The sequence below is a fragment of the Corythoichthys intestinalis genome, chromosome 12 (genome assembly GCF_030265065.1).
Source record: "Corythoichthys intestinalis isolate RoL2023-P3 chromosome 12, ASM3026506v1, whole genome shotgun sequence".
Lineage (NCBI taxonomy): Eukaryota > Metazoa > Chordata > Actinopteri > Syngnathiformes > Syngnathidae > Corythoichthys > Corythoichthys intestinalis.
In genome coordinates this window covers 2,480,268-2,497,070 of record NC_080406.1, presented here as the reverse complement: position 1 = coordinate 2,497,070, position 16,803 = coordinate 2,480,268, and the positions used below count along the sequence as shown (strand labels likewise).

Below are 16,803 nucleotides of genomic sequence, written 5' to 3'. Positions count from 1 at the left end.
ACTGGCTTTATGTGTCCGATCGCGGGTGGAAAATACGCAACAACAACAGAAAAGATGTTACATACAGGAGTTGCCTATGTAGAGATATTTTACAGGCATAAACAATGAACGTAGGTTTGCAGCCTTGTTTCTCTCTCGCTAACTCGCCCACTCACTCAAGCTGCGTAGCTGTCCGTCTTCTTCTGGCGTGTGAGCGGCCTTCTTCACGTAAACAAGTGCGAGTGTGCCCTCATGTGGGCGTGAAAGCGCCACAAACTAAAAGCATGCATTTCAATATAAAAAAGTCAATTATACAATTGAACACATATTGCCAAAGGCAGAACGCGAACGTGGCCATAGCTATTAAGAGTTATTCAGATAACTTGCTAACAAGTTTATCAAATCATCAGTGTTGCTCCAAAACACCAATATAACATGTGAAATGATATCATAATGTGTTAATAATTTCACACATGTCGCTCCTGAGTTTAAGTCGCACCCCCAGCCAAACTATGAAAAAAAAACTGTGACTTATAGTCCAAAAATACGGTATTCCTATGAGAAAATCTTGCTCGACATACGACCATTTCGACTTACAAACAAGGTCCTGGAACGAATTAACTTCGTATGTAGAGGTACCACTGTAAATGCAATTTAAAACATTTTTTCCGATACCTTGACAGTGACACAATTAAAGATGCTTACCGACTGTGAGGTTGGCCAACTGTGGGGGCAAGTCTGTGGTGACGAGGCGGTGCCGTAGGATCTGATTTAGCTGGTTCAAGGTTGTCACTTTCTCAACTTTAGTGATGGGGTCAGGCGGAATGATTTTGTCCTATTCCAAAAAAAAGCAAAGATGATCAATAGAGCAGTCCGATAGTGACTTTTTACTGATATCCCAGTATTGTCCAACTCAAAAAATCCGATATCAAACCGGTTCCGATATATGCAGTCGTGGACATAACATATTCAATGACTTTAAGTTTTGACGGGACACGGGGCCGATTCATAGGAGGCCTATCTCCGTCAAAGCTGACAGAGTGGAAATACAGATAAAGAGCTTCTTCCGTTGAAAATTCGTGTGAATAAATGCTTAAATCCCTGAATTCTTAATAGATATGGACGTAAAACTGTCTGAATTCTTGATACAAGCAAAAAAAAATGTGCGGTCAGCATTTATTTTACGTAAATATTGCAAACTATGCTGCTCGTCAGTAAGCAAATTAGCAGCCCCCAAATGTAAACAAAGAGCTTTTTTCGTAAAATTCTTGTGAATAAATGCTTAAATCCCTGTATTCTTTATAGATTTATGGACGTAAAACGGTCTCTATTCTTGGTTAAAGGCAAAAAAACAACAACATGCAATTAGCATTTGTTTTATGTAAATATTGCGATCTATGATGCTAGTTGGTAAACAAATTAGCGGCTGCCGTATGTAAACAAAGAGCTTTTTCTGTTAAATTCTTGTGAATAAATGCTTAAATCCCTGAATACTTTATAGATATGGACGTAAAACGGTATCAATTCTTGGTTAAAAGCAAAACAACGTGCAGTTAGCATTTATTTTGCGTAAATATTGCAAACTATGGTGCTAGCCGGTAAACAAATTAGTGGCCGCCATATGTAAACAAAGAGCTTTTCCGTTAAATTCTTGTAAATAAATGCTTAAATCCCTGAATTCTTTATAGATATGGACGTAAAACAGTATCAATTCTTGGTTAAAAGCAAAAAACTGGACAGTTCGCAGTTATTTTGCGTAAATATTGTCAAGTATAATGCAAATGCTGTGGCGGCTAATTTCTCCCATTGATTTTTTTCACGTTTTAAAATACATGCATGGTACGAAAAATATAGTAATGACCAAGAATCCTCGAACAAATCACTCCTCAGAAAAACCTTCCTGTTTGTATGCAGTACAGCATTCATACTTTTTCAACCTAAATCCGGCGTCGGATCGCTGCATGTGACCGACTGCTAATAAATGAAGCGGAGTGTGGGACGGCCCCCTTTGGGAAGGCATGACGCGGTGAATGGAGAATGTGTCATGTCAATACATTGTGAAGTCTATGACATATTATAGCTAATTCTTTTGTGATGCCCCACTGGATGCTTTAATAATGATGAATGTAACAACTTTAAGATTTGCCAAATAAACACTCTGAGGAAAAATTAGAACAACTTCAACTGACGTTTTGGAAAAAGTGCTAAAATTGTAGCACTATATTTAGTTTATTTTTCATCCATTTTATTTTTGCACCATGAATGCAAATGGTCTGCTCACATAACAAATCCCAAGCATTGGTCTTTCACTAGGTCCCCCCGTGTGGTTCTGGGAATTTTGCTCACCGTTCTTGTTATCATTTTGACGCCACGGGGTGAGATCTTGCATGGCGCCCCAGATCGAGGGAGATTATCAGTGGTCTTGTAGGTCTTCCATTTTCTAATAATTGCTCCCACAGTTGATTTCTTTACACCAAGCGTTTTACCTATTGCAGATTCAGTCTTCCCAGCCTGGTGCAGGTGTACAATTTTGTCTCTGGTGTCCTTCGACAGCTCTTTGGTCTTGGCCATAGTGGAGTTTGGAGTGTGACTGACTGAGTTGTGGACAGGTGTCTTTTATACCGATAATGAGTTATAACAGGTGCCATTAATACAGGTAACGAGTGGAGTCTCGTTAGAAGAAGTTAGACCTCTTTGACAGCCAGAAATCTTGCTTGTTTGAGGTGACCAAATACTTATTTTCCACTCCAATTTGGAAATAAATTCTTTAAAAATCAAACAATGTAATGTTCTGTTTTTATTTCTTCCACATTCTGTCTCTCATGGTTGAGCTTTACCCATGTTGACAATTACAGGCCTCTCTAATCTTTTCAAGTAGGAGAACTTGCACAATTGGTGGTTGACTAAATACTTATTTGCCCCACTGTAGATTTAAACTCAATGGTTCAAGCAACCAGATGAAATGTAATATAGCAACGTGTGTACGTGCGTATGAATTCCGAATACAGTATAAATCCGTCCTAGAAAAGTGAAAACGTCCAATCAAACTTACTCGTATGCAGGTGGGCAAGCGTGGGTAGGAACCGGTTGTGAGGACATCGATGGCGAAGGGGATGGCGAAGCTGGGCAGGCGCGCGTGCACCAGGGCGTCTCGAGCTAGTGACGCCAGTCGGTCTGCTGTGTCCACAAATAAGATGGTCTGCTGATCCAAAAAGCTGGAAATCATCTGTCGCCATAGATACAACAAGGCAAAGTTGTTTTTTTTCTTTTTTTAAAGTGCAGTTTCACATGTACGGTTTAAAAAATTCTTGATGGAAACTTACAGCACATTTTTCCACCTTCCCCGCATTACTTGCCCACTTTACCAATGCTAATAGGCGCACAAATAGCTGCCTGGTACGACTGGCAAACTGGACAATCTCGATTTTCCTTTAAAAGGAAGAGCGCAACAAATGTTGACATCAATTTAAAATGTGAGGGGCGGGGCAAGTAAAATCAAAACACTCAACATACCTCTCCATGTCAGTTTTCCTTGGAAGCCTAAAAGAAGAACACAAGAACTGCATGACATCCCTTGTAAGCTGTTTAACCCTTTCAAGGATGGTTGACATCTATTCAAGCATTCTTAGCATGAGCCTAACTCATTCACTTCCAGCTAGGGTTGTCAAAAAGATCAAAAAGATACTGAAATGTTGTATCCATACATGATATTTGATTCCAAAAGTATCAATACTCATTCATAGTGCTGCAATGATTCATCAATTAACTCGAGTAATTCGATTAAAAAAAACTTCGACTCAAATTTTGCTGCTTTGAGGATTCCTTTCATTAGAGTGGCGTTGTCATGGCTTGTTTCAAAAGTGTTTGCATTTAGTTTTATTTATTTGGGTGGATACACTCCCCACTAGTGGCATCAGTGAACATGACATAACTCATTTAACATAGCTGAATCCAGCTGCTCCCTGTTAAGACCAACATAAGGTAAGTTTTTGTTCGAGCTGTTGTTTTTTATGCATTCGTAATTTAGTTTAGAGGCATATATAGTCGGTTTTTGTGGGAATATGTGAATGATTTAAAAAGAGAATTGTAAATAAAAATAATAAAAAGTTAGCATTTTATAGCATTTAAGCTAGCAGACTTTTACTATGCAAGCTAGCAAATTGTTCTTTTGTTGTAATTGGATCCTCATTCATGATTTTCTTTTTAAATACTGTTTGAAGCTAAACTCAGGTATTTTAATTTTGAAATGAAAGTGCAATTCTGTATAATTTGAAGAAAAACTTTTTTTTTAATTTTTTTATTTTGTATTCGCTTTTAATGCTGTTTTGAAAGTGCAATCTTGGCAAGCCTTTGTTTTACATCTCATAAAATTTATTCTGCTATACATGAAATGTTTCTAATCTAAATACTCAATGATTTAAACTAATTGATAGAATAATTGATATCGATAGCTGCAGCCCTTCTATAATGTATTTATTTATTCTGCAATGAATTAAATGTTCCTAGTTCGATGACTTGATGATCCAAACTAAATAGTTGATAGATTGATCGACTACTAAAATAATCGATAGCTGCAGCCCTACTCATTTATTTGTTTTTGCACAACCACAGGTCACCAGAAACTTTTTGCAGTGCTGCAACGATTATTCGATAAATTTAAGTAATTCGATTAGAAATAAAATATATGAATTAAATGTTGCTACTTCGAGTATTCGTTTAATTAAAGTAGCATGTAATGGTTTGTTTTGAAAGTGTTTGCATTTAGTTTTATTGATTTGGGTGGATACACTGCCCTCAAGTGGCAACAGTGAATCTGATATTATACTATTAACTCCCATTTCACATGAGCCTGTTTTTTGTTTGAGCCAATATTTTTTTTAATGCATTCGTAATTTAGTTTATAGGCGTATTTAGCCATTTTTTGTTGGAATATGTGTTTGAACCATTTGTTGAGAGGATTGTTAAAAAAAAAGTTAGCATTTTATAGCATTTAAGTTAGCAGACCTTTGCTATTTAAGTTAGCCAATTCTGTTTTTGTCGTACTTAGAGCCTCATTTATTTTTATAGTGTTTGAAGCCTCAGCTCAGGTATTTTTGATTTATTATGTTCCTCATCCGATTACTCGATTATTTGAACTATTTCATCGATTAATCAACTACTAAAATGATTGATAGCTGCAGCCCTAACTTATGCCCCTTTCCCACTGAAACTAGTGGGTCAACGCGTTTTTTTTTTCCAAGCCGATGCAACCCACTAGCAATTGGCATTTGGCACCTTTCCCATTGACAAAAAAAAAAAAAAAGCCGTGTCTTTTTTTTTTTTTTTCCCCCACCCGTCTAACCCCCCCCCCACTCCTCCTCAGCCGTGCGTAAGGTTACTTGACGTCACCACGCTAAGATGTGCTTCGAAAAGTGCGACTGAGTTCATTCAGTTCAAGGAAGTAAACAATGCAGAGCAACATGAAGCCTCCTTTCCGTTTGTGATCTCTGTTTTCATGCTTTTTACTGCCCTCAAAATGCTCGAAATGCAGCAAAGGATCAACACTCTGCTTGTGCTGAGGCAACATAGGTGACGTGAATTTTGGTTTGATCGACGTATACGCATCGACGTAACTACGGTTGTGAGGCATGTTAAATGGGAGGCGACGAGCACGTTGTTATGACGCATAACGTAAGAGCCAACGTCACCACGTAGATTAGGGTGTTGACTGTTGACCCGGGGTTTTGCTTTCACACTGCATGACGATCAGAGCAGAGGTGGTTTTAACGCGGGTCGCTTGGCGGGTTGATTGACACGGGTCGAGGCGGGTCGCTGCACCTTTCCCACTGCCACCCAAAGCCGATTGTTAGTGGGTTGACATGGGTTTTTTGGCCAGTGGGAAAGGGGTTTTGCTGTCAAATTTGATTTTGCACCACTACCGATTGTAATGGAGTATAATTTTTCCTTGTTGACACATTGGCTGCCATTGACAGCAGTTGATGTCCAAATCTATTTAAAGTGAGAGGTGTGGCTATCCCTCCCACTTCATTTGGATAACTACTAGGGATAAACTTTAATTTGAATTTACTTTTACTTTTTAAGAGCCACATAATTGGACCTGTATCATTATCAATGGCAATGAAAGAGTTCATTGGAAAAATAATACTAATTTTGGGCTTTTTATTTAGGTATTATCCCAAAAATATTTGTATTGAGTATTTTCTTTTAGTATCAATACTGAGTTGGTAATTTTAGTATCATGACAACAGTACTTCCAGCCCAGGTCACAGAGTATGTGTTGTTGTAGTAAGTAAAAAAATAAATACATAAATAATAACTGAGAAATTAATGGAGACGAATGTTCATTCGCTCTTCGCAGTCAAAATATATAGAACGTCCATTGTTTTCAATGGAATTAGTGGAGCTGAATGCTGCAATAAGATAGTGTTTAATTTATTTAGTTTGTGCAGAAGACAGATGACAGACAGACAGACAGTGCAAAAAATAGCTTGTTTGCCTTGAATAATTGTGTCGTAGAATATCGTAGCTTGAGTTCTTGGCCCGTGTATCGATGATTTTTGTATCGCCATATTGTAAGATTACCGTTACATGAGCTTCGTATCGCAAATCGTATAATATCGGGGCTACACAGACGTTTCCAACCTTACAAGAACTGTTCCTTACTTCTGTCAAAGGTCAAGTTGTCGGGTCAAATGTCAAGCACAAAAGTTTAGGTCATAAAGATTGTGTACGGACCAAAGGACTTTATAGCTCATGGGAATACATGTTTTAATGGGTGATAGGGTTAAGTTTATAGTTAGCATAGTTAGCATTTGAGGCCTTCGTCTACTTACAGCTCTGCCAGTAGGGTGATTTCATGGTAGGTTCTCTGCAGAAGGAAGTCGATAAGCAGGCTCAGTCGTATTCCATGTGTGGCCAGGGTACCGGGTGCTGGTGGCTGAGGGCCCGAGACAACCGGGCCCCCGAGCGGCACCAACTGCCCGTCAGCGCCGATCTGCACTGGAGCCATTTTACAATACGGCGATAGCCACGAACAAGCTAACCGGCGCTAAAAAGCGGGACTGTCGGCTTGTGCTGGCCAAAATCCTGGAGGAACGTGTCAAGCCGCGGGTTACCTACATTTCGCTCCGCGGACGAGTTGAGTAACTTCACCAGAAAGGTCTGCGCAGTTCACGAAGAAGTGAAAACGCGGTTGGGGAAGGTATTCAATGCCGCTCGGCCGCCATCTTTGCTAATGATGGGGCTCATTAATAAGAAGCCCGGCGAGGGAGAAAACCAAAACAAGAGCCTCGAGGATTAGGAGTTAAAGCCACTACTTTCATAGCCAGTCATACTTGCTTGTGAACTACCAAAACAGACAGACCTAGAACAAGGGTGTGCAAACTTTTTCTTTAACCCAAAACAAAGGGTGCAAGAGAAGTCCGTCCACTTTCATTTGTTAAACAGAGGCATAGTGACTAGGTACCCTTTGCGAAAGTGTAGCTAGGAGCCACCAGTCCCCCCAAAAAATTACATTATATTTAATGAAATATTGTATATTTTGTTAATATTGTAAATAACAATGAATAGAAATTGATCCTTGTAGCACTTTTGTTCATACAGTAGCATTCATATCATTTTCTGAAATAAATAGCCATAGAATTCACAACACTGTTTACTTCTTGGGCTTCAAGACCACTTGAGAGCAAATGAAACACCATGAAGCTTTGAATCAATTGTCTGTAAAGCTTCATTGCTTCAAGAAGATTCATTTTGGAGAGACAGATAACCTCAGCTGACACCTGCTGTCAACACTTGTTGTACAACATATTGCCACCCATGCATCATGCCTCCCAACGCTCAAAGTTGTTAATTTTAAGTGCTCCTTATTTCTTCGGTTACTGTTCCAGTTGTTTCATTAATTGCTAGTTACACTAATTAGTTTGTTGTTATGTGATAATTTTTGTTTTGTTCAAAATAGCAGATGGCTAATCTGGCCAAAATCTTTTTTTTTTTTCATACAGTGGTGTGAAAAAGTATCTGAGCCTTCTGGAATTTCTAATCTTTGTCAAAATTACACAGATGAAAAAACAGTGTCTGCTTTAACTAAAAGCACCCAAACATTTGTAGGTTTTCATATTTTAATGAGGATAGTATGCAAAGAATGATAGAAAAGTGACCCATCACATTTAATATTTTGTGCCCACCACCCCCTTTTGGCAGCAATAACTTCAACCAGACGCTTCCTGTAGCTCCATTTCAGTCTGGCACATTGATCAGGACTAATCTTGGCCTATTCTTCTCTACAAAACTGCTGTAGTTCAGTCAGAGTCCTGGGATGTCTGGCATTAATCGATGTCTTTAGGTCATGCCACAGCATCTCAAAGGGGTTCAAGTCTGGACTTTGACTTGACCACTCCAGAACATTTGTTTTGTTCTTCTGAAGTTTATTTACTTCTGTGTTTTGGATCTCGTTGCAGCATCCATCCTCTTTTTAGCTTAAACTGTTTGACAGACGGCCTCAGGTTTTCCTGCAAAACTTTTGAATTCATTCTTCCATCAATGATTGCAAGTTGTCCAGGCCCTAAGATGGCAAAAAAGCACCAAATCATGATGCTCCCTCCACCAAGCTTCACGGTAGGGATGAGGTGTTGATGTTGGTGAGCTGTTCCATATATCCTCCACACATGATGTTGTGTGTTACTCCCAAAACATTCATCTTTGGTTTCATCAGTCCACAAAATATTTTGCCAAAACTTCTGTGGAGTCTCCAAGTGCCTTTTTGCGAACATTAAACAAGCAACAATGTTTTTTTAGACAGCAGTGGCTTTCTCTGTGGAGTTCTCCCACAAACACCATTCTTGGGCATAGTTTTACATATAGTTTATGTGTGCACAGAGATATTGGACTGTGCCAGTGATTCTGGTAAGTCTTTAGCAGACACTCTAGGGTTCTTTTTTTTTTTACCTCACAAAGTATTCTGCGCTGAACTTGGTGTCACCTTTGGTGGACGGCCACTCCTTGGGAGAGAAGCAACAGTGCCAAACTCTCTCCAATTGTAGACAACTTCTATGACTGTCAATTGATGAACATCCAGATTTTTATTGATGGTTTTGTATCCTTTCCCAGCAAATCAACAATCCCTGATCGCAGGTCTTCAGACAGCTCTTTTGACCGAGCCATGATGCACATCAGACAATGCTTTGCATCAAGAAAATTCTTACCAGGTGTGTGTTTTATGTTGGACAGGGCAGCTTTAAACCACTCAGAGTCATCAGTGACTGGGCACTCACCTGAATTAAACTGTTTGGTAAAAATTGGTTTCAAATGCTCTTTAAGTCTCCCTAGGCAGACGGTTCACTTACTTATTTTTTCCCCTTCTGTCATTGTTTGCATGCTATCCTCATTGAAATATAAAAACTTATAAATGTTTGGGTGGATTCAGTTAAAGAATACACTGTTTTTTCATCTGTGGGATTTTGGCCAAGATCAGATCACATTTGATGGTGATTTTATGCAGAAATGTGAGAAATTCCAAAAGGTTCAGATACTCTTTCATACCACTGTATGTAGTATATTGAAATATGCAGTACTTGATATGTTAACATACGTTCGGGAAACAGGAGGAAATTTTTTCCCCTATAGCAATTTGGCACCCCTTCCACTAGATGGCATGCTAGGCAACCACCTAGCTCGCCTATGCCCAGAGGATCACAATCAGATGAAAAAACATCGGGATTGGGCCGATATATCATCGACCTTTTACATACTGTACATATATTTACACGACTGAAACAAACAAGCAGAACAAAGACAAAAATGTCCAGCTCAATTAAAACATTGGATGATCTTTGTTTTGACTCCTGAGCTAACGGCGAAGCACTGTTTAAGTGACTAGCTCCATCTAACGTTAAACCTGACAAGTGCCACAGTAGGTAGACTGAACTCAAGCTTCTTGTGTGGGCCATATTCAATGATATTTTCATTATTTGCAGCAGACCAATAAAAACTGGGCACTGGGCTGCAGTTTGGCATGTGAAAGATGGCTGCTCAAAGAACCTAGTTATGCATATTGAAGAATTTCTTATAACTATGATAAAGGAGTAAATAATTTTTAAACAGAAAATGACACAGCTCACAAGCATTTTGGGACAAATGTGAGGTCAGTTATACCCACACTCCTTTGCGCTGGAGGAAATTTACGGACTGCCAGCCAGGAAGTGTCAGAACGCCAGAGAAGACTGCAGGCTTATCAGCTTCGGGCCACCAAGCAAAATAAAATGGAGGATTAAGTTCCTAACTCAGATAGTTTGGGCGATGAGTCTATCACGTCATGTGTTTGAAAGCCGCAGTGGGCTGCAGGCTAACATTTTGAGCCGACCACTGGATTTAGCAAAGAATTGGCGTGTCAATCAAACAAAGAAATCAATTATCCTAATTATATTTTAGTGTTACAGATCAATGCCAACTAATCAGATTTTTGTGTACTCCTTTCAATAAGCTACAGCTTTAGCAGGCACTTTTAGCGTAAACGCTGATATGATTCAAACACATTTAAAGAAGCACAAATACATGATGAAAAAAAAAAAATAAACATTTTATTTGAAGGCGCCTTTTATGACAATCAAGGTCACCGATCGAGATTACATTATCAAAATAAAGTTAAATACACATGTAAACATAAGACATACAATAAAAACATCAAGTGGAATACGCCAAGGTCTAAATAGTACTTCCTGGTGATATCGGTCACTTTCTCTTGATTTCAAGTCACTTTCTGGTCCCTTACTGCTGATATCAGGTCACTTTCTATTGATTTGAGGACATTTTGGGGTCACTTCCCAAGTTCCTACTTATATGAGGTCACTTTTTATTGATTTGGGAACATTTTGATATTAATAATAATAATACATTTTATTTATAATGCACTTTACATTTGAAAAACATCTCAATGTGCACATTACCATGTAAACATTTTTTTTTTAAAAATGAATAAAAGAATAAAAGCAAAACAGTAAGAAACACAGATAAAATCAGATAAAAATAAGATGGATAAGATTAAAATTTTGGGGTCAGTTCCTGTTAATAACTTCATATCAGTCATTTTGTTGATTTGGGGTCACTTCCTGTTGATATCAGTTTACTTCCTGTTGATATCGTGTCACTTCCTATTGATTTGGGCCATATTAGGGTCACTTCCTGTTGATATCAGTCAGTTTGGAGTCAGTGGATGCATTTTAAAAAGGACTAAAAACTTACCTTTTTCGAAAAGCTTACTCTGGCTAATTTTATCTGATTTGTATCTGATTTTATCTGTGTTTCTGTTTTTGCTTTTCCTATTTTATTTTTAGTCTTATTATTTCATTTTTGTACATGATAATGTGCACTTTGAGATTTGTTTTCCAAATGTAAAGTGAGTTATAAATAAAATGTATTATTATCAATATTATTATCAGTTTGTTGATTTGGGGTCATTTCCTGTTTATATCGGGTCACTTTCAAACTAGAAACTGCAATTTCTGGACAATTTAGGATGGGGCTTTGCTGTGGGGGGATACAGATCTTGGCCCCGCCCAGGTTGATTTGGGGACAGTATCAGGTCACTTCCTGTTGATTTGGGGACATTCGAGGGACATGTCCTGGTCATTTGGGCACATTTGGGGGACATGTCCTGGTCATATCAGGTCATTTGGGGACATGTCCTATTCATATCTGCTCATTTCCTGTTGATTTGGGGACATTGTTTTTTTTGCCATTGAAAATGAATGGGAAATTGGGACGTCCATGGCCATCAGTGGCATCGACTTACATATGCCTCAGTGGAATCCAAGTACATTCGCATCAATAGAATCAACATAAACATACATGGCCGTCAATGTCATTAACCAAAGTAAATGCCATTGGAAATGAATGGGAAATTTGGACGTCCATGGCTGTCAATGGCATCGACTTCCATATGAGTCAATGGAATCGGGGACATTTGGGGGACACGTCCTACTGATATCTGGTCATTTTCTGTTGATTTGGGGACATTGTTTTTTTGCCATTGGAAATGAATGGGAAATTTGGAGGTCCATGGCCGTCAACGGCATCGACTTACATATGCGTATGCGTTTGGAAGTGAATGGGAAATTTGGACGTGGCATCCCATTAAAAATGAATGGGAATGTTTTTGGCAAATTTCTGGGAAATCATACATTTTTTCCAAATTCTGTATACAACTTTTATGTCGATATTTGAACGGTGCTGAAACGGTTCGGGCTGTGCGGCGCGCCGAAGAAACGACATTTAAAAAAATTAAGTTTTACTATCCGGGCCTTTGCTATAGCAAAGCCTCATATGATTTGGGGTCATTTTGGTTCACTTCCTGTTGACATCGGGTCACTTTATGTTGCTATATGGTCACTTCCTGTTCATCTTAGACCATTTTACTTTTTTACTTTTTTTACATTTCACTGCCTTTTGATATCAGTCAGTTTGTTGATTTGGGGTCATTTCCTGTTCATATCAGGTCACTTTCAGTTGATTTGGGGGCATTTCGGGCTAATTCCTGTTGATATCGGGTAGCTTCCTTTTGATTTGGGGGCATTTCAGGGTCACTTCCTGTCGATATCAGTCACTTTGTTGATTTAGGGTCATTTTTAGGTCACTTCCTGTTTATTTGGGGCATTTCTTGGTCGTTTCCTGTTGATGTCTGGTCACTTTTTATTGATTTGGGGACATTTCGGGGTCACTTCCAGTTGATATTGGTTCACTTCCTGTTGATTTTAGGGCATTTTAGGGTCATTTCCTGTCAGGTAGCTTCCTGTTTATTTGGGGGCGTATAGGGGTCCATTCCTGTCGATATCAGTCACTGTGTTGATTTGGGGTCATTTTTAGGCCACTTCCTGTTGATTTGGGGCATTTCTCAGTCATTTCCTATTAATGTCAGGTCACCTTTTGTTGATTAGGGGAGATTTTGGGGTCACTTCCTGTTGATATCGGGTTACTTGCTGTTGATTTTAGGGGATTTAAGAGTCATTTTCTGTTGATATCACGTCACTTCCTGTTGATTTGGGCCATTTTAGGGTCACTTCCTGTTGAAATCAGGTTACTTCCTGTTGATATCGGGTCACTTCCTGTTGATATTACTCAATTTGTTGATTTCGGGGTCATGTTTGGGTCACTTCCTGTTGTTATCGGGTCACTATTGATTTGGGGACCTTTAGGGGTCACTTCCTATTGATATTGGATCTTTTCCTGGTGACTTTAAGGCATTTTAGGGTCACTTCCTCTTGACATCAGTCACTTTGTTGATTTTTGGATCACTTCCTGTTAATATCAGGTAAATTTCAATTAATTTGAGGACATTTTGGGGTCGCTTCCTGTTGATTCGGGGGCAATTCGGGGCCACTTCCTGTTGATATCAACATTTCACATCATGCAAAAGAACATTTGTTTTTACTTTTCGTCTGGCTTTGAATTAGATTGCGTTGTATAATTTTTGGTTGCTTTTTCATTGGTGCGAGGTTCCCTTATCCTCGGAAAACAAATATTCCTTCATAAAAACGACTAGCTTTTTAAATAAATGATTCGCTTCTGAATTATTTGTCTACACTCTTTAAAATACCACTGTATCCGTGATGTCCATTTATTACAAAACAGCTGGACAACAAAAACAAAAAAAGGAGCATACGGGGTAAGGCCACAATCACGTTCATGTTATCACCCGAATACACATAAAGCGTATACGCACATGAACATCACAGACTTGAAAGAATTCTGCTACGGCTTGTTGTTGTCGCTGAGCCACACGAGGGTGTGCAAACAAATGACATACCCGTGAGGCATCAACACTTAGTTGGGTAATTGAAAGTGCTTTCATATCGGTTCACTTTGGGATCCGTAAAGTTTTGTTTTTCCACGATAATAACGCTGAAGTAGCGGCGACTTGAACAGGTAAGCAACGCTTGGGCTTATACATTACACGTTACGCCTTGAAACACGACAGGTGTACGATTAAATCGGTGTAATTCGATTTATTGAGTTAAAAAATATGAAAATAGAATCGACGGCGTTGAAAAAGAAACATTCTGGTTTGGTTTCACTTGCTCCAAACTGCTCCAAACAGGTTCGGCGGCCATTTTGCATGTTGACTTCACGGTTCCTCAGTCTTTTCGAATGCCGTAATGGCCAAAGCCGGGAAAATCGAAATAATTTTGAAATAGTCAACTTTTCTTGTGTTACTGGAACGCAACGTGAACGTGTGTGGTGGTCGGGGGTCGTCTTTCTCGCTGAGACTTGAGCTCATCGTCCGGTTTTCATCAAACTACGGAACCTGGAGAGTTTCGGAGTTGGACTCCTTGAAGCTATCAGACGGCGGAGCAGTTAAATGCACTTCCAGTTCAGCTGATGTTGTGTTGACTGGGCTGTCTTCCTCGGCTGCGGCGGAATCGCTCTCAACAGTCGAAGGCCGGGGCTGGCTCGTCTCGCCTATTTTTGAAAACGGAACGCCGCTTCGCACCGACTGCGCTTCCGCCATGTTGAACTGATTCAAGTTGTGTGTGAGTGACTGCCGCTGGGACCGAAGTGACAAGCCCCAGAAATTGGTCGAGAGTCAGGGGGGCTGTGACTGCGCCGGTGACGCAGGGAAAAACACCCAGAAGCCAGAGGGGGGGACGTCGGGTTTAGAGATCTTTCTAGCAGCGGTTCGGCGTCTCCTGCGAAAAGCCGTCAACGATACCAGGCCACGTTTATATAATCTACGACGACACCGACGCCGCTCAGCGCTGGACGTAGCCGGTGAAGAGAGGGGAAGTCATATCAAATTCCTGGTGAGTTGTTAGCCAGCTAGCTCCTTAGGCTAACGCTAGAGGGGATTGTTAGCCGCACGGCTAGCGAGTTACTAGCGTCAGCTGCTGTGGTGAACGGCAGGTAAACTAACTATTGCATTTGTGGGTTTCGGTGGCTGACATGTTACCCGCTCGCGGTTATTGCTTTCGAATTTGTATGATTGTGTGTCAATGTGGTTGAAATGAATTTCGCTGTACTAACATTACGTTCTTTCACACTAACTCACCCGATTTTTTCTTAACTAACCGGGCTAGTGCTAGCTACCCGTCAATTGTCGACGCTGTCTACCGCCTGAGCAGTTTCTAGAAATGTTACGTCGCGCAGTGTTTACGAATATCCGCAATTTTATAGACAGCTTTATTGTCATGTACTACATTATGTGTGTTTTCATTCGGCTGGAACAACTGAAGGACTATTGTTGACCTGAGTTAAAAACTTGGTTGATAGAAGTATGAACTCAATTTCAGGAAATAGACGACTCCTGTTTATAGTTTTTAGCTGTTATTCACTATTCTCGGTTCACCAAATGAAGGCCTTCCGCTAGTTAGCTTACGCGTTTATTTGACATGCGAGTTGGGCAAAAATGGTTAAATGTTGAGTCATTTGAGCCTTCGGTGCTTGTCAAAATAGAACGGGGTTGGCTAACTGCACCAACTCGGGACGTAGAGCTAGCGGCTAGCATCGGCGGCTAACTCTTCATTCGCATGTTTGGTACTGTGACTGGAAATGGCGACTCGGGAGCACAACTGGAAAGGCCTGGTAGTCCCACCCAGCCTTGGTTGCTCGTAGGTAGAGGCGCTTATCAAATTGGCCTACTTGCCATTTGCTTATCAATGCATACGTTGTGGGAGCGGCGAAACGTAATGTCAGGTCGGGCCGAGCGATGATGAGGCCTGCACGTCTCAACGCAATTCGCTTTTGACGACAAGGCCTCCCTCCACAACTCGGCTGTTTTGGGTGGTTCGCTAACCTCGACCTCTAAAAGCGGACGTCAAATATGCCAAACGTTCGTAGCAAGTTAATGAAACTTGCTCGTTTTTCCTTCCCGACAATTGTCGCCGTGTACTTCTGCGTTCGTGCGTTGAGCAGTTCGCACTGTGTGAATGCACGAATGTTGTAAAGCCGGTTCAGTCCAAAAGGCCGGCCGACGTCAAGTTTGTTCTAGAATAGGCTTTTAGCGTGCTAAGTGCCATGTCAGGTGGGTGACCAACATCATTGGATGGTTGGCAGGTGGGTGGTGCAGCCATCTTTTGCTTAGGGATGGCATTTTGTATTTTGATGTTACCTTGGAAAATGATGGATCGACTACTAATGTCATTTTGATCACCATCTAGGTTTCTAATATACTTTGCTATCCTAGCTCAGGTTTACAGCTTACAAATATACCTGTTTGGTAAACTTTGGGACATATACCTGTTATTTTCTTATTGAACATTATTGTGAAAACTCTGCTTCAAGTTTTACAAGATCACATTCAGGGCTAATTGCATTTCACATCATTTTAAATACACACATAACTAAGATTTGGAATCGTATTCAATCAAAAAAAAAAAAGACCAAATTAGGGTTGAAAATGGTTTTATCTCGCATTGTATAAATTCCCATTTCACCGTGACTGAAATTCCATTTATGCCATGGGTTTCATTACGCTACCAGATAAATGACATTGCCTTTCTGACATTTAAATACGATGTCTTATTCCTTGATAGTGATGTTTAGGACCACAAAAAGTACAAAAGTCATCATCAATTGCTTCTTTGTGACACGTTTGCTTCATTCTTGTTGCAGTTAAACAAAATGGGCAAGGACGTTCAGGTTAAGCATGTAATCTTATTAGGGCTGCAGCTATCGAATATTTTAGTAATCGAGTAATCGACTGAAAATTCTATCGATTAATCGAGTAATGGGATAAAACAAATATATTTTTAGGTGAAGAGCAATTATAAATATACATGAGAAAACAAGACATTTCATCTAATCTTGAACCATTTTCAGTCAATCAATGTCTTTATT

General features: G+C 39.9%; 2 protein-coding genes across 6 annotated transcripts in view; one reads left to right on the top strand and one right to left on the bottom strand.

The window, feature by feature from the left end:
* Positions 1-7,358, bottom strand: part of med14 (mediator complex subunit 14) — a 43,891-nt gene extending 36,533 nt beyond the window's left edge. The window contains exons 1-6 of one of the 3 annotated variants that reach the window (XM_057852808.1): positions 7,099-7,358; positions 6,813-7,027; positions 3,493-3,519; positions 3,303-3,408; positions 3,032-3,205; positions 685-814 (exon numbers count right to left, since the gene is read on the bottom strand). In XM_057852808.1, the coding sequence (XP_057708791.1) occupies positions 685-814; positions 3,032-3,205; positions 3,303-3,408; positions 3,493-3,519; positions 6,813-6,988 (613 nt within the window). In that variant the 5' untranslated portion in view covers positions 6,989-7,027; positions 7,099-7,358. Of the gene's footprint in view, positions 1-684; positions 815-3,031; positions 3,206-3,302; positions 3,409-3,492; positions 3,520-6,812 lie in introns of all 3 variants that reach the window. The other 2 variants (XM_057852810.1, XM_057852809.1) reach the window with 2 other exon arrangements.
* A 6,351-nt stretch (positions 7,359-13,709) lies between these two features.
* Positions 13,710-16,803, top strand: part of usp9 (ubiquitin specific peptidase 9) — a 78,786-nt gene continuing 75,692 nt past the window's right edge. For 2 of the 3 annotated variants that reach the window (XM_057851715.1, XM_057851713.1), the window contains exon 1: positions 14,212-14,771. The gene's annotated coding sequence lies outside the window, so the exon portion shown is untranslated. Of the gene's footprint in view, positions 13,897-14,211; positions 14,772-16,803 lie in introns of those variants that run through there. The other variant, XM_057851714.1, reaches the window with a different exon arrangement.